Source organism: Podarcis muralis, chromosome 16 (genome assembly GCF_964188315.1).
Source record: "Podarcis muralis chromosome 16, rPodMur119.hap1.1, whole genome shotgun sequence".
Lineage (NCBI taxonomy): Eukaryota > Metazoa > Chordata > Lepidosauria > Squamata > Lacertidae > Podarcis > Podarcis muralis.
This window is the reverse complement of record NC_135670.1, coordinates 9259432-9283771: the sequence shown is the minus strand read 5'-3', so window position 1 is coordinate 9283771 and position 24340 is coordinate 9259432. Positions and strand designations below refer to the sequence as shown.

General features: G+C 51.5%; 1 protein-coding gene and 1 long non-coding RNA gene across 2 annotated transcripts in view; both read left to right on the top strand.

Annotated features, from left to right (window-relative positions):
- LOC144325793 (uncharacterized) overlaps positions 1-24340 on the top strand; it is a 273530-nt gene that overhangs the window by 35208 nt on the left and 213982 nt on the right. The gene's annotated exons all lie outside the window — the stretch shown is intronic.
- DCST2 (DC-STAMP domain containing 2) lies at positions 154-24340 on the top strand. The gene is made up of 15 exons (XM_028711096.2): positions 154-743; positions 1722-1892; positions 4375-4476; positions 6870-7064; positions 9459-9524; positions 10536-10749; positions 11674-11831; positions 12728-12892; positions 13043-13210; positions 16705-16805; positions 17807-17937; positions 18784-18911; positions 19946-20039; positions 21527-21814; positions 23830-24340. The coding sequence occupies exons 1-15, from the start codon at positions 443-445 to the stop codon at positions 23924-23926; spliced, it is 2379 nt and encodes a 792-aa protein (XP_028566929.2). The 5' UTR covers positions 154-442; the 3' UTR covers positions 23927-24340.

Here is a 24340-nt window from a genome sequence, read left to right as displayed (position 1 = left end):
TAGGGTGGAGTCAATTGAGGATCCAGCAGATGATGGGTGGAGCTAGTACATAATGTGGGCGTGGCTAGGGTGGAGTCAAGAGAGGATCCAGCAAGGGATGGGAGGAGCTACTGTAGAATGTGGGTGGGGCTAGGGACAGAATCTGACATGTGATGTGTGGAGCCTAGCGGAATCTCAAGTGTACTGGTTTTTCAGACCTCAAATAGGAACGTTGGTGTAGTTGTTCTTGGGACAATAACACACTGACTGGAGACTTTCTCCTTTCCTGGCTCCCCCCTTCCAAATATCTTACCACCCCATAAGTTTTTGACACAGGTTTCTCTTGGTTTGTGATTTTACCTACACACTTCCAAACCCATTGCAGACACGGAGACCACGGAGCGGCCCCTGCTCTGGCCCATGCAGTACTCTGTTGGGTATCCTCCTTGAAGCCATCACCGCCATGGGTCTCCTGTCTATTTTCTCACCGCATGGGGGTCGAAACAGGAAGAGAAAGAAGCCACAGGTCCCACGGGTGGTCGAGGACACCCTGGGCCGGTCCGTGACCCGTAGCGTGGGTGGCTTTGCCCTGGGCATGGTCCTCGCCACAGCCTATGGGGCAATGGTCATTTTCGTGCAGGGGTACAACATCTGGTACTGCCTTCTGTCGACCATCACCCTGGCCCTTGGGCTTGGCCTTGGTATGGCCTTCTCATGCAAAGTTCGTGTCACCGTCCTCCTCATGCTGCCCCAGATCTTCTCAAGTAAGTGTGGAAAAACCCAAGACAAGTGAAAATAATGCAGTACCCAGACAGCATTGGAGGTGGGCAGTAGGAAGTGGCGTCGTGAGCCAAACAGAATCCACTATTTTGGGGAACGACCCACAGCGAAAGCTGCTATTCTTTGGGGGCTATTCCTACCCCTAATACTGGTTACTTGAGAGAACAAGGGCTGTAGCTCGCTGGGCATAGCTGTCAACTGTCCCTTATTTGGCGGTAAACTCCCTTATACCAGCGCCGTGTCCCGCTGCTGTCCCTTATTGATGATGTGTCTTAAATTTCCTGGGTTTCAAAGGAAGCAGCTCCTCTCCCTCCCTCCCTGCCATCCAGGGAGGAGGGAGGCTCCAACTGTGTTGCTTGGCTGCATTGCTCACCCAATAAGGAGTCTAAGAACGACTGGGGGGTTGGCGCTTGCATGCCTTGTGCTGATCAAATCGGCCGCGTTGCCTGGGGACTCGCCTTTGCTCAGCGCTTCCCAGCGGAGAGGTGACGGTGGTTTTCCTTGCTGCATCCCCTTTGCTGGGTTGCTGCGCTGTGGGAACCACCGCTTGAGGCTTCGTTTGGCTGCTGGCTGGGCTTTCTGCCTTTGACTCGGAGGGGCTCAGAAGTTGAACATACCTGTGCTTGGAAAATCCCTTATTTTGGCTGCTGGTCCCTTCTTTTCAAATCTGTAAGTTGACAGCTATGTCGCTGGGAGAGCATCTGCCTTGCACACACAAGGTCCCAGTTTCGATGCCTGGCATCTCCAGGTAGGCCTGAGAGGAGGCAGCCGCAAAGAGCCACACTCCGCACTGCAACATTTTGTTGAAGCGCCTCACTCAGTGCTGTTGGCAGGGCCTAAGAACTGGCCGGCGACATACAGCTGCAGTTCTGGGGCGGGAGGAGAAAGGCTTCGCTGAGAGGGAACCCACTCAGCCCCTGACGCTTTTCTATTCCGTCTCCCATCTCTATCGCCCCCTACAGAAGAAGGCAAGACCATGCTGTTGATCCTGGCATTCGGCTTGGCCATGGAGGGCCCCTTCGCCAACATCATCCGCAACTTCACCCGGTGCGCCGATGCCGTGTCGTGTGGCGCCGAGCTCGCCCTCAACCAGACGGCAGAAATGCTGCAGAGGGCCCGCGAGCCCCTGATCAGTGAGACGACGGGGTTTTGTTGCTGCTATGCTTGCACTAGTCTTGCACTTTTATCACTAGCTGGGTTGGGAGTGTATTTTTTGAAAGGCAGGGGTTGGAAGACCTCTGTCCACAGGAGTTGAATGGGGCCCTCTGGGCCTCTCTGTCTGGTACAGTGGTACCTCGGGTTACATGCGCTTCAGGTTACATACGCTTCAGGTTACAGACTCCGCTAACCCAGAAATAGTACCTCGGGTTAAGAACTTTGCTTCAGGTTGAGAACAGAAATCTGGTGGCGCAGTGGCAGTGGGAGGCCCCATTAGCTAAAGTGGTACTTCCGGTTAAGAACAGTTTCCGGTTAAGAACAGACCTCCGGAACGAATTAAGCACAGTGGTACCTCGGGTTAAGTACTTAATTCATTCCGGAGGTCTGTTCTTAACCTGAAACTGTTCTTAGTCTGAAGCACCATTTTAGCTAATGGGGCCTCCTGCTGCTGCTGCTGTGCCGCCGGAGCCCGATTTCTGTTCTCATCCTGAAGCAAAGTTCTTAACCTGAAGCACTATTTCTGGGTTAGCGGAGTCTGTAACCTGAAGCTTATGTAACCTGAAGCGTATGTAACCCGGGGTACCACTGTACTTAACCCAAGTTACCACTGTACTCTGAATTCTCCCCGGGCCATGCCTCCTCTCCCTAGGCCCTGCCCCCTCAGCAGCCCAGGCCACGCCTTCTCCCCAGACCACGCCCCTCAACAGCCCAACTTCACACCCTCCTCAAGTGTTTTTTCCTGACACGCTCCCTTGAAGAAGAAGACTGCCTCTTGCTTGCCTTACTTGCACTGTGCAAAGGCAATATTTACCTCCGTGACCCCGCCCACTTTATGTCTCGGACATTGGCGACCACTAGCATGTGATTCCACACAAGTTTCTGGGGGAAAGATCTTGCCATCTGCCCTGAGATCTTGTGATGAAGGGCAGTATGGAAATCCAATAAATAAACAAATAACAAAATATAAATGAATCGTAAGGTAAATGACCCCCTGACCATTAGGTCCAGTTGTGACCGACTTTGGGGTTGCGGCGCTCATCTCGCTTTATTGGCCAAGGGAGCCGGCGTACAGCTTCCGGGTCATGTGGCCGCTTCTGGCGAACCAGAGCAGCACACGGAAACGCCGTTTGCCTTCCCACTGGAGCGGTACCTATTTATCTACTTGCACTTTGATGTGCTTTCGAATTGCTAAGTTGGCAGGAGCAGGGGCCAAGCAACGGGAGCTCACCCCGTCACGGGGAATCGAACCACTGACCTTGCTTGATCAGCAAGTCCTAGGCTCTGTGGTTTAACCCACAGCGCCACCCGTGGCCCAAATGAATTGTAGAATCACATAATTGTACAGTTGGAAGACCCCTGAGGGGCATCTGGGTCAACCCCCTTGCAGTGTAGGATTCCTGCTCACAGACATCCCAACATGGGCTCGAACCACCAACCTTCTGGTTAGCGGTCAGACACACAATCAAACAAACAACCCCCAGATGCATCCGGTAAACCCCAAAGCAGGACAGAGTGCAGCAACACCAAACTGGTAATTCAGAGGCACATGAATGCCTCCAATATTGGAGGAAGAACATTTCTACTGTGGCTGGTAGCAGTTGCTAGCCTCCATGATTTTGCTGAATCCACTTTTAAAGCCATCTAAGTTGGTTGCCATCACTGCCTCCTTTTGGAGCGTATTCCTTAGTTTGTGCTGTGTGGACATCCGTTTATCTGTTCCCAGTTTCCAAACATTCAGCTCCCTTGGGTGCCCGACAGTATCGATGAGGCAGCCTATCTGTGGTGTAGTGGTTAAGAGTGATTGACTCGTAATCTGGGGAAACGGGTTCGATTCCCCGCTCCTCCACATGCAGCTGCTGGGTGACCTTGGGCCAGTCACACTTCTCTGAAGTCTCTCAGCCCCATTCACCTCACAGAGTGTTTGTTGTGGGGGAGGAAGGGAAAGGAGAAGGTTAGCCGATTTGAGACTCCTTCGGGTAGTGATAAAGCGGGATATCAAATCCAAACTCCTCTTCTCCTGCTTTCTCCACGCTAAACATCCTCATTAACCATTAACCGTCCTAACATGGGCTGGTGTAGGCTTGCCATATATCAGGAAAATTCCTGACACGTCTTGGTTTTTGGGTGTAAAAATGGCGTCAGGGGGAATTTTGCTGAATTGGCAAAATGTCAGAGAAAACCTGGATATATGGTAACATGATGGAAAAAGCAGCGGAAACAGCTCAAAAACCTTAGAATCACTATTTTTGGGTTATGTTTTCCCCCCAAAAAGCTCAGGAATTTTACTTTCTGAAATCTGGCAATCCTAGCTGATGGGAATTGGAGTCTAGTAACTTTAGAACAGCACCAACACTGCCTACGCCTTCAGTCCTGGCACTGTTCTTGGTTCTTAATAGACACCGACCATATTTAAGGTGGGCTCTCTCTCCCCCCCCCCCCCCAACATCTTCTGCCTAGATGCGCTACGAAAAATCAAGGACATCGCTCAGAAGGCAAAAGTGGTTGGTGACCGCGTCCGAAAGCTTTTCCGATCTGTCATGGACTCTGTACGGCACGTGGGTGAGTTTGAATGGGTGAAGAATGGGTTGGGATGAAGGAAGGATGCAAGAAGCCAAGGAGATGGACTAAAGGGGTTGCACCCTATAATAATAATTTATTATTTATACCCTGCCCATCTGGCTGGGTTTCCTATGGCGTCACCCGTGGGATCAAATGAGAAGAGAGCTTTTGGCTAACTCCAACCTACCACAAGGCAGCTAGTTTACCCAGAGAGACTGTGTCACTATTACGATTATCATCCTTATCATCTTTGAATTACTAATCACATTCCAAACCAATTTACAGGTAATAAAAATTAAATGTAATAATAATATGTGTTCGTTTGTTTATATACCAAAAGTCGCTTTGAGTTACCTTGGTAAAAAGAAGGGGGGAAAATCAATAAATTTAATGATAATAATAATAATGAATGCATCTATAACTCAAAGCAACCTATGGTATATAAACAAACAAACAAACAAACAAACAAACAAACACATCCATTAAAGCTGGCACAAAAGAAGTGAAAAACCGAAAGCACAACCCTCTTTTAAGAAGGCAGGAATAAAACATCCCACCCAGTCAAGGAGGCCACAGAGTATTATTATTTATTAATTAGCCGCCCTTCACCCTAAGGTATGAGTTACAACATTAAAACGCAATATTAAAAATAGTTTAAAACAGCCTATAAATTAAAAGCTAAAGGCCTGGTGAAAGAAGATTGTTTTCCCCCAGGACCTAAAATGGTGTCAGGCTGGTCTCTCTGGGGAGAGCTTTCCGCAAGTGAAATTGAAAACAGACAAGGAAAGTGTACACTTGTGGTAAAGACCCATTTATCCAGGTGGAAAAACCTGCCAGGACAAAAATATATCCAGTTGTTTCCAGGAAGTGCAGCTAGTTGGGGGGGGGGGCTGTCATATCTGGACAGGGATACTGTTCCACAGAACAGGTACAGGCCCCCTAAAAGCCCTGCTCTGAGATAATGGATTTCTGAATTCTTTGAGATTAGCAGGGAGACCCTGCCGCAACCGCAGTGATCTCCTGCATGTATAAGGGATAAGGCCGTCTCTCAAGTAACCTGGTCCTGAGCTGAAGAAGGACATATTATACCTTGAAATTTGTTAATGGAGAAATCAGAGGGCTCCCTTGGACAAAAAACTAAGGACACCAGCCAGGAATACCAGAGCAAAACAGCAGCCAGTAGGCTTGGTCTTTATTGGAGACTGTCACGACAGGACTCCCACCTGCCACCAGGTGGAACAAGATGGAAGCCCTGAACAAAAGAAGAACCCAACTTTTATTAGCTACTAATCCCCCATGCGGGACGCAGGTGGCGCTGTGGGTTAAAGCCTCAGCACCTAGGACTTGCCGATCGAAAGGTCGGCGGTTCGAATCCCCGCGGCGGGGTGCGCTCCTGTCGTTCGGTCCCAGCGCCTGCCAACCTAGCAGTTCGAAAGCACCCCCGGGTGCAAGTAGATAAATAGGGACCGCTTACTAGCGGGAAGGTAAACGGTGTTTCCGTGTGCGGCTCTGGCTCGCCAGAGCAGCGATGTCACGCTGGCCACGTGACCCGGAAGTGTCTCCGGACAGCGCTGGCTCCCAGCCTCTAGAGTGAGATGAGCGCACAACCCTAGAGTCTGGCAAGACTGGCCCGTACGGGCAGGGGTACCTTTACCTTTAGTCCCCCATGCTACACTCCTAGAACTACATCACAACTACATCATGACTACATCATTGACACATCTCAAAGAGGAGGGGTTGAGGGAGGAGTTGTGGAGGTAACCTGAGTGTCTTGTCACCTGTCCGGTTCCTCCTTTCCCCCTCCCCATGATTACATTCCTGAGGACAAAGAGGAGTTCACTGTTTCTTGGCCCCAGAGGGAAGGGCTGGTCATTGTCCTTTGTTTCAGTCTGTACTGAATCCACTCCCATATGCAGGTCCTTTGTGAGTGTAATGATCTTCCGTCTAGGACCATCAAGGTTGGCATGCCAACTGGGTAGGGCTTGCTGCGGATGTGTTGGTACGCTTGGGGATTATGGCTGCCTTGTGTCAAGTCTCCCTCCTTTGATAGTCCTTCCTTCATGGTGTAAAATAAAAGTGGAACAGTACAGATCCAATGTACGGCTGATTTTTTATGAATTTATAACAGAAGCGTCGCATATGTTGTGTGTGTGTGTGTGTGTGTGTGTGTGTGTGTGTGTGTGTGTGTGTGTCGTGTTTGTACAAACAATGATGGGGGGGGGAGGTCCTGCAATAGTTCCCCCATTGGCCCAGCGGAAGACTCGCCGCGAGTTCAAATTCTGCCAGCAGGGTGTTATTGACCGGCAGCCACAAGCAGCCTAGCTGCTGTGCTCTGCACGTGCTCCAGACAATCAAATTGACACTTTTCTTCTCTGCCCCTTCCTTCCGTGCAGCTCACTGCCTGCGCAACGTGTGGTACTTCCTCCTCAACTTGGGCGAGGTCTGCAACGAGGAGATGGGCACCCCCTACCGGAAGTGCACCCGTCTCTTTGACAACGCCAAGGACACGTGCGAGCGGGCAGTCCCCTTCCTCTACTTCCTCTGCTCCGTCGTCCTGCTCTTCAAGCACCTCTGTGGCCTGGCTAATAGTGAGCGTAATCTTTGACCCCTTGACCCTCCTGCCGCCCCTCCGATGGCTGCACTTGACCTCTGACACTAGGGCAGCGGTCAGTGGGATTCCCTTGACTCCAGCCCTTCATCCCCAAACCTCTGACCCTTCGCTGGCTTAGTCACTGCTTAGCGTGACCCCTGATCTCTCGTCAACCTAGTCACTGCTGCGCTGGGCCCAGGGTTAACCAGAGTAACGCGGTCCAGGTCCGATCCCAAATGCAAGGGTTCCGCAAGGTGTCAGTCCGACAGGGCCAAGGCTGGAAGCCAGGCAAGGTCAGGCACAGGATCACAGGCAGGTTCTGGCAAACAGCAACCTTTGCATATTTTTGGTGTATTTTTGAAGGATTGCGTTGGATTGTGATTTTGAGCTGTGTAGTATTTTTCTGAGAGAACTTCCTGGTAAGCACATGGTCTTTTGTTCTATTGTGCAGTGGGGATTAAGCAACCCGCCCCCGCTCAGAGTTCACAGTGACCCAAGGCAGTGAAGATTTGTTTTGTATTTTGAGATTTTTGAGATTTTGACAATTTTTTGAATTTTGAATATTTTTCAAATTTTTGAATTCTAAGATGGCTAGAGCAGCTTTTGATAGTGATGCAAAACTAGGAATGCCTGTGCTAAATGAATACAATTTTGTGCAATTGAAGCAAACCACTTTCTTGGGCATCTCTCTGGACTTTGTAAATTGCCTAGACGCATAACTGCTGTCCTTGCTTCTAGCATTTCTTACTGGAGACTCAGCTCTCCCTCTGCGTTCCTCTCTTAAATGACTGGTTGCTCCCGCAATCTGGGGCTGGGTCCAGCAGCCTTTTATCTCTGACGGGGGTAACGGCCGGTCCTGATCCCCCGGCGACTCACCTCCCTGTCTCGCCCAAAGGCGAGCACTCCTCCTGCGAGTACTCAGGTCTCTACTTCTCTCAGACCTTAGTCTCTGCAGCTCGGGAGACGTCGGTGGGTTACTAGACCCAGAGACCGCCTCAGCCTCCCCTGACCCAACTGGTAGTGGAGCAGCTGTAAGTGATGGCCCAGCTGGAGGCAACAAGGGAATCCCCGCATCTGGAGCCAGGCAGGCTCAGGCCCCTGACTCGGCCCAGCTGGTGTTTGCTGCAGGGGAACCTGTGCAGACTGGGGCTCTTCAGGATCAGGCCCCAGACTTGGTTCAGATGATGCCTGAGGCAAAGGATCAGGTGCAGACTGAGACTCCTCTGGTTCCGAGTCTGAGCCCGAGTCCCAGGCCATCACAACTGCTTACTGCGACCTCTGACCTCTTGCTAGGCTAATCACTGTTTAGAATGACCTACAGCTGCTCGTTAGCCTAGTCCTTGCCCAGTGTGACTCCTGACCTCTGACCCCTGGTTCACTTCGTTTCTGCTTAGCATGACCCCTGACCTATGACCTCTTCCGACTTTTCACTGCTTAGCATGACTCCACATTAGTCTAGTCACTGTTTGTGACCTAACCAGCACAAACTATGCTTATTCAGGATAGACACGGCATAGCTCCTCTAGCTCCTACAAGCCTGGTCACTATTTAGGATGACCCCTGACCTCTGCCCAGCTTCATTTCTGCCTACTGGGACCCCTGGCCTTAATCAAAGTCCATGAACCGGCCTCTGAGCCCCTCATCCACCTGCTTAACGTTACCCTTGACCTCTCATGAGCCATGTCACTGCTTTGTGCAACCTCTGACCCCTTCGTCATCCTAGTGTGAGCCTTGACCTCTGGTGTCTGTGGCAAATAGCTAGCGTGACTCAGATGCTTCTTCACGTTCTCTGCATGGCCCCAGCCTCAAACACCACCAGAGCTCAGCCCCGGAGTCCGACCAGGCCAGACAGAGGTGGAATCTAGACACATTAAAAAAAAAAAATGCTGTGAAAATGCTTTTTAAAAAATAAAATAAATAAAATTATATATTGAATTTGTCAATAGCTCACCATCGCCATCTAGTGTCACATTTGTATAATGCACTTAAAACACACTTAAAACGTTATGTTTGCAGCTGTATAGCTGAATCCAGAGAGATTCGCAGAAATCAGCCATTTAATAATATATTGTTGGGAGCTACTGGGGCGGGGGAGACTGGTGTGTTATGGTTGTGTTATGTGCTGGCAAGATATATGGTAGCTGCAGTTCACTGGCTTTTCAGGCCCCGATTAACTGACAAAAGAAGGGATGGTAATACAAGCCTACCTTAGAGGGCTGTTGTGGGTGAATGAAATAATGTGTTGAACATGCTTTGGCCTCACTAATCTCTATATTAATGCTTAGGAGTAGCAATATTGCTGTGACTGAGGCCAGCCAATGAATGAGTGTGCGGCTGGGAGCTAGACCACTCTGCCCTGCCCTCCTAATGGTCTTGTCTTTTTCCCCCACAGTCCTCCTGCTCTTCTGCATAATCCCACAGTACATAGCACCGTTCCTGCGCCGCAAGGTTGTTGAGCGTGAGTGTGGAGAAAGGTTGGGGGATAAAACACTTGTGCAGTTCAGGTGGGCCTGAACCGGTGTCTGATCCAGCAGGGCTTTCCCTGAGTTTTTAAGTGGACACCTTTATTTATACATAGCATTTGGTACCCCAAAAGGCTTCCAGAGCAGCCTATATACAATCAAAGCAAGGCAATCCCTACTCCTAAGCTTGCAATCTTGAAAAAAAAGACACATAAGGTAAAAGGCACAGGGAGGGCAAAGGAAAACTAAAACCAAAACTCAGACCAGGCATAGGCAAACTCGGCCCTCCAGATGTTTTGAGACTATAATTCCCATTATTCCTGTGCGCCATGAAACAATTGGATGCATAAAAACTGACTCCTTTTGGAATAAAAATTGCCCAGACCTATAAATATGATTCAAAGCTTTACTAACCATAACTCATTCAAAACAGGTACAAAAACGATCAATGATATACCCAGAAAGTAGTATAAAGCATATGCATATTCATGCAGAGGTTCTTCTTCTTAAATATATAATATCATTACGGTCAGAGCAAAAATCAAAGCTCTGTCTCTGCCATAGCTTCATCTAGCATAAGGTTATTTGCTGCTGGAGAAACATCATTACCACATCCTTTGCTCCCTGTGGCTTCCAGAGAAAGATTAACAGGCAACTCCCTTCAAGGTGGAGATTTGCAGTCAAATACCCCTCACATGATCTAAGGTTAAACACTCGCGATAAAGCTAGCAGAGAACACCAGCAGTTAATTATCAACCTCAGGGAGCTTCAGTATGCTTCAGTGGAATATCCCAATGTTAAACCCTTAGTAATATACATACAGGCATTCTCAATTTCACCGTGCAATTAAACAATTATACTTAACAGTCTTGTGGCTCTGTGAGTCGCCAAAACGTGACCTTTTAACAAAGCGATTCACACCCCCGCTAGATTTGTAGTATAGACGTAGCCACCCTTGTTCTCACACCCTCCCCTCCCCTCCCCTCTCCCCCAATATGCATCACCAGCGATCGTGGCTGTGCTGAACCGCGTGCGACACGAGTTCGAGTTCAACATCACAGCTGTGCACCACTACGACGTGACCGTCAATGCCAGCAAGAGCCTGTCCCAAGTCGCCTTTGACATCATGGAGGACGTCTCCAAGCGCCTGCAGCCTGCGAAGGAGGCTGTAGGGCTTTTTGGCTATATGTCTACCTTGGTCATTCTGTACCTCTACGTCAAGTGAGTCACAGCAAGGAGGCCAAGAGGAGCGAGGAGCTTCTATGCCATTCCTAAGGCAGGGCTAAGGAACCAGGTGGCAGTAGACTACAACTCCCATCATCCCTCACCATTGGCCTTAATAGCTGGGGCTGAGGGGAGATGGAGTCCAACAACCTCTGGAGGTTCACCTCTATAAGTTCCATTTGGCTAAACACCACTGTTAAGTTCAATTTGATATGTGATCCCTGATTGGTTGGGAGGCCTGTGGCGTTTGCCCTCCTAGGTGTGTGACATCATACTGGGTTCATAAGGAAAGGGTTAACTAGTTGTAAAATGACTAACCAATAGGAACCCAAGGGGAGGAGTTAGAGTTAGAGTTGTTAAGAAGTCAGTCTGGTGTTAGAGAAGAGAGGGAGAGGATAAGTCTGTGGGTTGGGCTAGTCTGATGTGAGAGAATCTGTTAAGAGGAGTCAGTCAAACAGCTGAGATAATCAGTCAGAAGGTATTAGGAAGGTATAGGCCAGTAAAGAAACTAAAGTTAAGAAACTGACAAGAATATTATCTGAGAAACCATAAACTTGTTAATACTTGTAAAATAAACTTGTTTATTTGGTTTAATTTTAACATCTGTCTGGAATCAGTGTGTACCCGAGAGTAACGGGTTGGTGGCAGCGGGGAAGCGAGCACAGTGGTGGCACAGGGATCAATAGGCCGTTAAACGTCCGGGGACCCTGTGTGATCGCCACAAGGACATTTAGACCATGTGCTGGAAGCTGCAGGAGAACAGAGTGCTTTTGTGCTCGGGTCCCACTGTGAGAGCAGGGTGTTAGGCTAGATGGACCATTCGCCTGATCCAGCAGGGATCTTCTTATACTTGCTGAGCTAACCTATCAGCCTTTCTCATGTGAAAGCAACACGGAAATGTCTGCTGCTTGACTTCAACAGGGCTCTGCTATACCGGAAGCATTATTTACATGAGGACAGTTTTGACAACATCTTTATCACCAAGCCGTTCCTGGAGATGGACGCAATGCGGAGGAAGAACAAGAAGCCCACCGTCCTGCCGTTGTCTGCAAAGGAGTGTACCAAGTACATCCGCCCAAGTAAGGCAGCAGCTCTAGAAAGACCCAGCCTGGATATTCTGGCCTCCGGAAATTATTCACTAAAATGAGAGGTGTTGGGTGGAAACATGCATATGTGTGCTGCAGGGAACCGGGCAGAGCGCCTTCTCGGTATTGGCGCCTTCCCTGTGGAACGCCCTCCCATCCAATAAATAGGAGAACTACACAACTTTTAGAAGACATCTGAAGGCCGCCCTGTATCGGAAGTTTTTAATGTTTGACATTTCATTATGTTTTTATATGTGTTGGAAGCCACCCAGAGTGGCTGGGGAAACTGAACTGGATAGGCAGGGTATAACTATTATAACTATTATTATTATTATTATTACTACTACTACTATTAATGCATTACACACCAAGGCCCCATCTTCACTGTACAGTCATACCTCAGGTTGTGAACATGATCCGTGCGGGAAGCACGTTCGCAACCCGCTGTGTTCGCAGCCTGAAGCGCCGCATCTGCGCATGCGTGTGACATCATTTTGTGCTTCTGTGCATGCGTGAGCACTGAAACTGCGCCGAACCCGGAAGTAGCGGAACGCAACCCGAAAACGCGCAACCTGCAGCGTTCATTACCCAAGGTATGACTGTACATATAAAGCAGTACCATACCACCTTAAACAGCATGGCTTTGCCGCCGCCCCCCAAGAATCATGGGAAATGTAGTGTGTTTAGGTGACACACTGTCAATTTCCAAAGTTTAGCTCAGTGAGGGGAATAGGGAGGTCTCCTAATCATTTTCAGCACCCTGGACAGACTACAGCTCCCAGAATTCCTTGGGGGGGGAAGGATGGTGGTTTAAAGGGGCACCGTAGTGCTTTAAATGATGTGAATGTGGCCCTGAGTCCACCCAGCCGCTATTGCTTCTTCCTCTGCAGCCTCGCTCATATTGCCCCGCAAAGAGCAACTCCGCTACACGCTGGCCATCGTCTCCCTCTTCCGCCAACTGACCCTTGCTGTCCTGCTCATCATCGCCGACTTTTCGGTCTTCTGGCTGTTGGACTTGGTGCGGTATCTGCTGCATGGAGAAATCGTCGCAAGAGGTAACAGAACTGGTGGGATGGTGGTCTATTGTGCAGCCTGCCAAAAGAGTACAAGGGTGGATCTGTTTTTGCACCAATTATGGGTGGAGATTGGGATTCAGACATCAGGGCTCCCGTTCAGATCAGGGCCTGAGCCGCGTCTCCCCGCAGCCCCCGTGACGATGAGCGTCAGTGTCAACGGGACAGGCTACACCGGCGAGATGTACCGCGACATGGTCTCGGCCTTCGAGGTCCTGCAGAGGGGCAACGTCAGCGTGCTGTCCCGGAAATGTCGCCTGCGCCCGGCGGAGCCCGATTACGACGGCTACATCACCATTGGTAACTGGGGGGGGGAGGGGCTGGGAAAGGCTTCCTCCCCAGTAGGGGCTGGTGCTGCCTTTGGGGACTGGTAGGGCTGGAGGTCCAACAGTAGGTGGAGCCAGAGCCACCCTCTCACTATATACAAGGGTCTGGTGACTTCTGTTTCAGTGTATCTGAAGAAGTGTGCATGCACACGAAAGCTCATACCAATAACTAACTTAGTTGGTCTCTAAGGTGCTACTGGAAGGAATTAGTTTATTTTATTTTATTATTTTATTTATTTTGTTTCGACTACAGCAGACCAACACGGCTACCTACCTGTAACCAGCTCTGTCCCCATCTTCTTCCTAGAAGTGCCATCCCATTGGATGCTTCCAGGGAGCCTATCAGATGGGCAAGACACGAATAGCCCCCTCCTACTTTCGTTCCTGCCTCTGTCCTGTAGAGCAATGGTTTTCAGCCAGCGTGCCGTGGCACCCTTGGCTGCCTTGAATGATGGTCAGGGGTGCCACGGGCAACACTGGCCTCCAACCCTTTTTCTTTCCTTCCATCCCTCCTCTGATGCCCTCTGCCTCCCCAAGGTTTGCACAGCTGTTAGTTGCAGCGGCCCTGGCTACAAGCTCCCCAGGCGAAAGTTGCCTCTGGGACTGACTAGGGAGTGCTTCCCAGGCCCCTGTGGGGCAGTGTGAGGAGACACCTTTCTTTGGGGTGGGGAGGCAGCTCAGAGACCAGGGGCAGTGGCTGTGGCTGCCCAAAGGACTCCCAAGCAGAGGGGAGAGGAGGCTGAGGGAACACTTCACAAGGGAGGGTATTTGAAAAAGGGTAAGGGTGGCGCTGTGTGTTAAACCACAGAGCCTAGGACTTGCTGATCAGGAGGTCAGCGGTTCGAATCCCCGCAATGGGGTGAGCTCCCATTGCTCGGTCCCTGCTCCTGCCAACCTAGCTGTGTTGGTCCCGGGGGGAAGGTTACCGTTGACGTAGTCGAAGTCCGGTCCTGGGTCACTAGCCTGGAAACAGTTCGCAAGGAGCGGGGCGAGGTCCGAAGCAGGAAGCCGAGCGGGGACAGGAACACTGGAGGGTCAGGTCTGGGTCCGGACAGGAGCAGGTGCTCAATGACGACGTTGCTCCTGCAACCTGGGACCGGGCTGACTGGCCTTTATCTTCTCTGAGGCCAGGGGCGGCCCCGGCCCCCAGGAGCCCCGCCTCTCCTGGCCTTAAGGTGAGCACTCCTCCTGGGAGAAACCAGTTCCCTTCGCCTCTCTGCCCTGAGCCTCTGCAGTTCAGGAGAGGCCGAAGGGTTACTGGGCCCAGGGGGAGACTCACCTGTAGGCACTGAGTCCTCAACCACCTCTGGAGCCAGAATGGATTCACCTGGTGCCTGCTCCTGAGGATCCGGCACAGGTGCAGGCGCCTCAGAATCAAGGCCCTGCCCCAGTTCAGCCGGCCCTGGAGGCGGGGACTCCTGTGCAGGCTGGGATTCCTCCGGTTCATCCTCTGAATCGAATTCCCAGGCCATCACACTACAGTTCAAAAGCACCTCAAAGTGCAAGTAGATCAATAGGTACCACTCCGGCAGGAAGGTAAACAATGTTTCCATGCGCTGCTCTGGTTCGCCAGAAGCGGCTTAGTCATGCTGGCCACATGACCCAGAAGCTGTACGCCGGCTCCATTGGCCAATAAAGCGAGATGAGCGCCGCAACCCCAGAGTCGGCCACAACTGGACCTAATGGTCAGGGGTCCCTTTACCTTTACTTTAAGAGTCTGCCAGCTCTGCAGGCAAGGGGCGCCATAACGGGGCTTTCCACAGGGGTGCTGCAGAAAGAATGTAGCTGGTCAAAGGATCCGTGGACCTCAAAAGCTTGAGAACCTCTGCTGTCACGTGATTGCTGATGGGCGTTGAGAGGGCATGGGGAGGATAGCAGTAGGTGGCACCAGAGACGGTGAGAGAGCCACTCCATGACTGGTTGTGGGAGAGGAAGCCTTAAGGTTGTGGGCTGGAGCAACCTTCACCACCTGGCGCCCTCAAGCTGTTTTGAACTACATCTCCCATCGGCCCCAGGCAGCCGGGCCATTGTGGACTACAAGTTCCATCAGTCAACAGCCACGCTGCCCAGGGCTGATGGGGAGTTGTAGTCCAAAACATCTGGAGGGTGCCAGCCAGGTTGGTGAAAGGCGGACTTGAAAGGTCCCAGTGGGATTTTGCGGCCACAAGTCCAGCTGCAAGGCAGACTCGGCCACCAGCATCAGGGAAGAAACTAGATGGGGGATACAGATGTCTAAGCTGCATTGCACAGAAGAAAGCGCACCAAGAACTTAATAACAGTGGCAAAGTGGAGGAGAGGGAGATTCCCTGAACTGCTGAACTGCTATGGTCCATGGGTAGGCAAACTAAGGCCCGGGGGCCGGATCTGGCCCAATCGTCTTCTCAATCCACCAATGGTCCAGGAATCAGTGTGTTTTCACACGAGTAGAATGTGTGCTTTTCTTTAAAATGCATCTCTGGGTTATTTGTGGGGCATAGGAATTGGTTCATTTCCCCCCCCTTTCAAAATACAGTCTGGCCCCCCACAAGGTCTGAGGGACAGTGGACCGGCCCCCTGCTGAAAAAGTTTGCTGACCCCTGGTCCATGGAATCACCCATTAAAAGCTCAAAGCTCTGCACCAGCCTCTTGTGGCTGCTTCTGGAATTGCACAGTGCAGGAAATGTTCCGCAAGGGTACCACAGTGCAACGGGGTGTTAGGGGAGAGGATAGTACCTCTGGCGGGGGACACATCGGGCTCCTTCTGGGCTAGTTTGTCCATCTTGGGTCTCCACCCTGCACCCAGCTTTCACCTGTGGCTCCTAGAAGCTGTCAGCATGAGAGGGCGGCCACACCCCAGGGAACAGCTTCGACTGACAGGCGGAACCAAGTGAAGGGAGCCAATGGGTCGCAAACCCTCGGTGAGTTAGGGAATGCCCCTGCATGCAAAGACAGGCTCTGAAGGATTGAGTGGGCAAGACCAGGAGTGGGCCCAGCGGTCAAGAAGGTGATTTCTGCACCTGCTGTAGAGGGAAGTGAGGGGCAGGTGGGGCTTGCCACCAGGTGCAGTGAGTTACCAATCGGCCTCACCTGTGCGGCCGCACCTTGCCTCTCCAGAACAAACTTAGGAAGGCCCCAGTCCTGCAAAGTCCTACAGGTCACAGGGCCTGGCTCCTGCACGCACTCCTGACACTGACCCCAAACCTTTGCTGCCTTGTGGGATACCTTCAGGGGAAGAAAAGACTCAGGAGCAAACGCTGCGCAAATCTGGAGTGGAGTCCCTGAGATGGTTGGATGGTGCCTTGTAAGCCTCCTCCCGGCAAGCTGGCTTAACAAACTACAGTTCCCAGGATTCTCCATGTGATATAAGAGTGTGGGGCAGTGGTAAGAGTGCCGGGCTAGGACCACGGGAAGGATGGATCTAAATGTGCCAAGTAGGTAGATAATTAAGTGGTGTTGCTTCTTCAAACCTCCTAACCACCTGTCTCCCAGGTCTCATGTACGGCGTCTGTTTCTTCATCGCCATCTTCGGCACCTACATACAGCGCCTGCGGCGGGTCGTGTGTGCTTGGTACTATCCCTCCCGTGAACAGGTGAGTGACTCTACATACACACACACGCCCTTGGATCAGGGAAGAATTTAGCTTCAGGTAGGCTAATAAGCGGGTGGTCTAAACCACAGAGCCTAGGACTTGCTGATCAGAAGGTCGGCGGTTTGAATCCCCATGACACGGTGAGCTCCCGTCGCTCGGTCCCTGCTCCTGCCAACCTAGCAGTTTGAAAGCACGTCAAAGTGCAAGTAGATAAATAGCTACCACTACAGCGGGAAGGTGAATGGCATTTCCGTGTGCTGCTCTGGTTCACCAGAAGCGGCTTAGTCATGCTGGCCACATGACCCGGAAGCTGTCTGTGGACAAACACCGGCTCCCTTGGCCAGTAAAGTGAGATGAGTGCTGCAACCCCAGAGTCGTCCATGTCTAGACTTAACGGTTAGGGGTCCTTTACCTTTACCTTTAGAGTGGTACCTCGGGTTAAGTACTTAATTCATTCCGGAGGTCTGTTCTTAACCTGAAACTGTTCTTAACCTGAAACAGCACTTTAGCTAATGGGGCCTCCCGCTGCCACCGTGCTGCTGCACAATTTCTGTTCTCATCCTGAAGCAAAGTTCTTAACCTGAGGTACTATTTCTGGGTTAGCGGAGTCTGTAACCTGAAGCATATGTAACCCAAGGTACCACTGTAGTTGAAATTCCTGCATTGGAGGAGTTACACTAGATAAGTGGTGTCGAAACCTTTTTCAAAGAGGGCCAGATTTGATGAAGTGAGGGGCTGACCAAAGGGCCAACCAAAGTTGCCGGATTAAGACGACCGGTGGACCGGATTAGGCCCCCAAAATGGACTTTGAACATGCCTGCACTAGATGATGCTTGGGGGGTCCCTTGCAACGCTATGATTCTAACCACAACACCCCCCTGAGCCACCTGACCACCTCAAATCCGGTTTTTTCTGCATGCGGCCTTCACCCCAACTAATTCCCTGGGCGCCTGGTCTCCCGCTCAACCCAGTGATCTTATTTCCCCGCGATGATCCTTTAGGAGCGCACCTGTTACCTCTACAACACCATCCTGACACGAAGGACGGGGCTGGCCCAAGCCGTGCTAAAGGCCGTGAGGAATCGCTCTGCAGACGGGGGCCACACCAACATTTTGCTGGTCCTCGCAGCTAAGTAAGCCCCCAAACCTTTCCCCCATAATGGAAGGAAAGAGTTGTAGTCTATGATGGTCGTGCCGGCAGGGGCTGATGGGAGCTGCAGTCAAAAACATTGGACAAACAATTCTGTCGTTGTCGTCATCAGAAATGCTTTCCATCCGATATCCTTTTCCTTCTGGCCAGAGCACAGGAAATACAATCTATCTATCACCCTACACTTGAGAAATATATTTTCGGAACACACTGATTATAATGCTTTATTTTATGCTCGTGTAACCTGTCCAGGTGGGTTACGGGTGGCGCTGTGGGTTAAACCACAGAGCCTAGGACTTGCCGATCAGGAGGTCAGCGGTTCGAATCCCCACAACGGGGTGAGCTCCCGTTGCTCAGTCCTTGCTCCTGCCAACCTAGCAGTTCAAAAGCACCTCAAAGTGCAAGTAAATCAATAGGAACCACTCCAGCAGGAAGGTAAACAACGTTTCCATGCGCTGCTCTGGTTCGCCAGAAGCGACTTAGTCATGCTGGCCACATGACCTGGAAGCTGTACGCCAGCTCCCTCGGCCAGTAAAGCGAGATGAGCGCCGCAACCCCAGAGTCGGTCATGACTGGACCTAATGATCAGGGGTCCCCTTTACCCTTAACCTGTCCAGGGACCTTCTGGTGAAGGGCAGGTGGTAATAATAGGGTTGAGGAAGCTGTGGCCAGTAGCAGCTGGGATGTTTGAATAGGGGTGGTATATATATCAAAACGACGTTTCACCTGCACACAGATAAAAGCAGAGACTGGTGGTGCTTTTGCAGAATCTTGACCTGCAGTGCGTTGTGTGTGTGAAAGAGACATCCCTCACGGGTTTCCTCCGCAGGTCTCGGCTCTGCTCGTGGCTGGTCAAGAAACTGGGCATCCATGAGTCCTACTGCATGGGCTGCGGGAAGATCCGCAAGGACGTGGACAGCGAGGACTTTGTCACCTGCAGTACGCAGGGATGCCGAGGTTGGAAGCCGGGGCGGGGCGAGGGAGGCTGTGGGGCAAAGGCGAGGCCCAGAAAGGCTGTAAAAGGAGGGCGGGGTAAATCATATTGTGCAGGATGCAGCTACTGGCGGCTGCCGCAGGAGTGGGCAGATTCAGGCCCAGAGGGCTGATGCAGGCCTCCAAGCCATAGCTGTCAACCTTCCCTTTTTTTGCGGGAAATTCCCTTATTCCAGTGCCATTTCCTGCTGCTTCCCGCTGCTATCCCGGATTGTTAGATATCCCGTAGACTGTCCCCGGGACAGGTGAGGCCGCTGATCCCTTATTTTCAAATCTGAAAGTTGACAGCTATGCTCCAAGCCTTTGTATCTGGAGTGCTCCCAGGCCACAGCCTTCACCAAGCCCGTTCCTGACCCTCCTTGCATGTTCTTGCCTGGCCAGACTGTGCCCTTGAACTCTGATCCCATTTCTCACTTGCTTGGACGGAGACTAGAGAGCCGGGTGGGGTGCGTGGCAGTGAGGGTAGGAACTAGCGTGCTGTAGCAGGTGAAATTTATACCCTTTGCTCTGTCCACTTTTAGTTAAGTATTTTTATTTATTTACTTGATTTTGGCTGTGGCAGGGGGGGGGGGTTGTGGTGTGGCAGCGGGCTACGCCCATGTCTTGAGCTGAAAAAGTTTCCGTATGTAACCCTTGGGATTCTCCCCCAGAAAATCTGTACGGCAGTGGTGGGAAAACACAATCCAGGGGGCCAAATGCGGCCCTCCAAGCCGGTCTGCCTGGCCCTCAGGACTCTCCCTAGGCCACACCCCCATCCTTGGACACACCCCTTCTCTCCAGGCCACACCCCTCACTTTCCTTGCCTTCACACCCTGATTTTGCCTGGGTAAGAGTACAGAGAGGGGCGTGTGGAAATTGAACCACCTTATATTGCTCCTCCCACTCTGCCATTGCTCCTCCTACCTTTGTCTCTGGCCCCACCCACTCAGAGGGTTGGTAAAGGTATCCCAGCCTGGCTCCTCTTACGCCACATGACTCTCCCCATCCTGTCTCCGCAGGTATCTACTGTCCGGACTGCTACAAACTCCTGGACAACATGTGCTCCATCTGCATGGCGCCTTTAACCTACCAGGGAGACATGGACGAGGAGGTGTGAGTGAGAAACTTCGTGTTTGGGGGCGCCCTAGTAAATAATGCCAGCCTCTCTAGAAGCTACCGTAATTCTACACGGCCTCTCCTGCAGCGCCCAGGCATGCAGGAAAGAAGAGTGATGAAATGATTTAGAGCTTACAGTTCGTTGGTGCTGAAACCAGGGCAAAGGAACTGTGGCGTAGTGGTTAGAGCTCTGGGGTAGGACCTGGCAGTGGAGTAGTGTGTGTGTGGGGGGGCAGTGGGGCTGTTGCCCTGGGTGCAAAATTGGGGGCGGCAAAATTTCAAAAGAAAAAAAACCACATTGATTTAAAAAAAAAAATCAAGCAGTGTAAAATTTTCATGAAACTAATAATAACAATAAAATAAACAGCCTCTGACCCCTCCTGACACCTCCCCAGCTTTCTGACCCCTCCCCACTTCCTTCTCCCCACTGGGAGGACCCTTCTCTGCTGCTGCCATCTGGCCCTGCAGGAACCATGGGTTACGGGGCACAACACTTGCCTTGCCCCAGGTACTGGCAACCATTGCTATGCTACTGGGACCTGGGAGTTGTTGTTGTTTAGTCGTTTAGTCGTGTCCGACAGGCACTCCTGTCTTCCACTGCCTCCCGCAGTTTGGTCAAACTCATGTTTGTAGCTTTGAGAACACTATCCAACCATCTCGTCCTCTGTCGTCCCCTTCTCCTTGTGCCCTCCATCTTTCCCAACATCAGGGTCTTTTCCAGGGAGTCTTCTCTTCTCATGAGGTGGCCAAAGTATTGGAGCCTCAGCTTCACAATCTGTCCTTCTAGCGAGCATAGATCCCTACATGGATCACTGCCTTGCCGTGGCAAAGGGGCTTGAATAACTCAGAGAAGCTATGAGCTATGCTGTGCAGGGCCACCCAAGATGGACAGGTCATAGTGGAGAGTTTTGACCAAATGTGATCCACCTGGAGCAGGAACCGGCAAGCCACTCCAGTATCCCTGCCAAGAAAACTCCATGGGACCTGGGAGACCAGGGTTCAAATCCCCACTCTGCCAGGATGTTTCCTGGGTGATCCTGGGCCTGTCACTGCCTCTCAGCCTAACCTACCTCATAGAATCGCAGAGTTGGGTCCATGAGCGTCATCTAATCTAACCCCCGGCAATGCAGAAATCTTTCGCCCAACGTGGGGCTCAAACCCACAATTCTGAGGTTGCGAGTCTCATGCTCTACCGACTGAGCTATTGAGGAGCGTAGGCCGCCTTGAGCTCCCTCTCATTTTTACATATGGATGTAAAAATAAGTGTTAAATTAAAAAAATTAATAAATACCTGCCCATCATAGAAAGTCACCTCGCACCAAGTGATACCACTGGTCCCTCTTGGCCAGTATTGGCTCTTGAGACTTTGAGGCAGGGTGCCTTCCCCAGAGATGCCAGGGGGTCAAACCTGAAACTCCCCCCCCCCCCGCATGCAGAGCAGGTGCTCCGCTCACTGAGCCACACAGCCCTTCGCTTTCATCCAGGGATTCCAGTGACGAAGAGGCCATGGCTCTGTGGACCAAGGCAGTGCAGGCGCTCAGCGGGTCGCCGGACAAGGAACGCCAGAAGCAGCGGCGACTGCTGAGGGCACGGATCGAGCGGGCCGTGAAAGGGCGCGGGGGCTGCCGCCGCTTACCCCCCGAACTGGCCAAGAAGATCCTGGAGCAGCTGAAGGAGCAGGAAGGGAGCAGCAGCAGCAGCAGTGAAGAAGAAGATGACGACGACACATCTAGCAGCTCTGAGGAAGACGGCTCCTCAGGATCGACATCGAGGTGAGGGCAAGGCATCGTGGGAAGGTACCTTATCCAGGAGTCACACCATTGGGGCCACCTAGTTCCATACTGTCTACACCGTGGGTAGGCAAACTAAGGCCCAGAGGCCGGATCCGGCCCAATCGCCTTCTAAATCTGGCCCGCGGATGGTCCAGGAATCAGCATGCGTTTACATGAGTAGAATGAGTCCTTTTATTTAAAATGCATCTCTGGGTTATTTGTGGGGCATAGGAATTCGTTCATATTTTTTTTTTCCAAAATATAGTCCGGCCCACCACATGGTCTGAGGGACGGTGGACCAGCCCATGGCTGAAAAAGGTTGCTGACCCCTGGACTAGATCATGGGTAGGCAAACTAAGGCCTGGGGGCCGGATCCAGCCCAATCGCCTTCTAAATCCGGCCTGTGGATGGTCCAGGAATCAGTGTGTTTCACATGAGTAGAATGTGTCCTTTTATTTAAAATGCATCTCTGGGTTATTTGTGGGGCATAGGAATTCGTTCATTTTTTCTCTCTTCAAAATACAGTCCGGCCCCCCACAAGGTCTGAGGGACAGTGGACCGGCCCCCTGCTGAAAAGTTTGCTGACTCCTGGTCTACACTGACTGGCAGCAGTTCTCTTGCAGCCCACTGGGGGGCTGCCACCTGGGAGCTCCCATGAGTTGGAGCTCTGAGGCCCTGTCCCGAGAAATAAAACTAAGATCCCAGTCCTCAGGGTTCGGGGCTGATCAAAACAGTAACACAGGAAGCTGCCTTGTGCAGAGCCAGACCGCTGCTTCATCTAGCTCGGGGTATTCTGCTCTGGTCAGACCTCACCTGGAGTACTGTGTCCCGTTCTGGGCACCACAGTTCAAGAAGGACACTGACAAACTGGAACGTGTCCAGAGGAGGGCAACCAAAATGGTCAAAGGCCTGGAAACGATGCCTTATGAGGAACGGCTAAGGGAGCTGGGCATGTTTAGCCTGGAGAAGAGGAGGTTAAGGGGTGATATGACAGCCATGTTCAAATATATAAAAGGATGTCATATAGAGGAGGGAGAAAGGTTGTTTTCTGCTGCTCCAGAGAAGCGGACACGGAGCAATGGATCCAAACTACAAGAAAGAAGATTCCACCTAAACATTAGGAAGAACTTCCTGACAGTAAGAGCTGTTTGACAGTGGAATTTGCTGCCAAGGAGTGTGGTGGAGTCTCCTTCTTTGGAGGTCTTTAAGCAGAGGCTTGACAACCATATGTCAGGAGTGCTCTGATGGTGTTTCCTGCTTGGCAGGGGGTTGGACTCGATGGCCCTTGTGGTCTATTCCAACTCTAAGATTCTATGATTCATAGTTCTCTAGTTCTGACTTGCCCCACACTGGCAAGCAGTGGCTTTTCAGGGGTTCAGATAGGGAGCCTGGCTTGGAGATGCCAGGGAATGAACTTGAGACCTTCTGCACCCAAAGCAGAGCCGCCCTTAAGATCCGCCATTGTTCATCCCAAACACTGTTTTGTGCCTTTAGCAGTTGTGGGACAGGCAGGCAGTCAACCGGCGGCACTGTGGCCCAGCCACGGTGGCGTGCCGAGGCTGCAACTGCGTCTGTTGAATTCCTGCCTGCCGGACAACTCGTAACAGCAGAGAATACACCAGGGATGGGGAACCTCAGCCCTTCCAGGTGTTTTTGGATGCCATGGGGGAAGTCGTGTGCATAGTTGTAGCAACCTCTGATATCTGCACAACTGGGATGTTCCACCCAATGCGCCTCTGGCTCTGCCCCCCACATGCTCCCCCCCCAGAAGGTGGTGTGGGAGGCAAACCTTGACCTTACAGAGTTAAAAAACAACAACTCACCAAGCCTGTGCTTCTCTCTTGTCTTTCGTCTATTTCTTAAAATTATTCTGCCAAGATCGTCTCATTTTTAAGATGTCCCTTTTTGCGAGTAGCTTCCAGCACATCCGGCGAGCGGGAAAAGTGAGGCTATGAAACCATTTAAAATTAAATGAGATCTCCTATATCACCCATCCCTTTCTCCCCGCCTTCCAGCAGCCTCGATTTTGGCTACCAGAAGGAAGTGGAGACCAGCAGCGGCGAGGAGCTGGAGGAGGTGAAAAGCGAGAAGAGGTCTGCCCCCAAAAAGTAGGGAGCGAGACAGAGAATGAGTCTCTGCCACCTCCCTTAAAGTGAGAAAGTATGTATGGCAATAAATTAGGTATCAGTGCCTTCTCTTTTCAATATACAGCCAGGGCGTGCTGGTCCTTACGCAGCCAGAATTGCACCACCCACCCGCAAGCAGGAGGGAAACGGCCTGGGGCTGCAGAGGGGAATCCTGAGGTTTGCCAAAATGTCACCCACCCACCCACCCACCCACCCAAGAGGTATTTAGGAAAAGTCTAAGGGACATGGGGGAATATCCTAAAATCAGTTCAGTGAGGACTGAGCATTCTCAGTGGCTGCACAGTGCAGGAATCGCGGCTAAAGAATCCGACAGATGGCTGTCCAGGCTCTGTTTGAAAATGTCCGACAGAGAGTCCACCACATTGGTAGGCAATCTAAG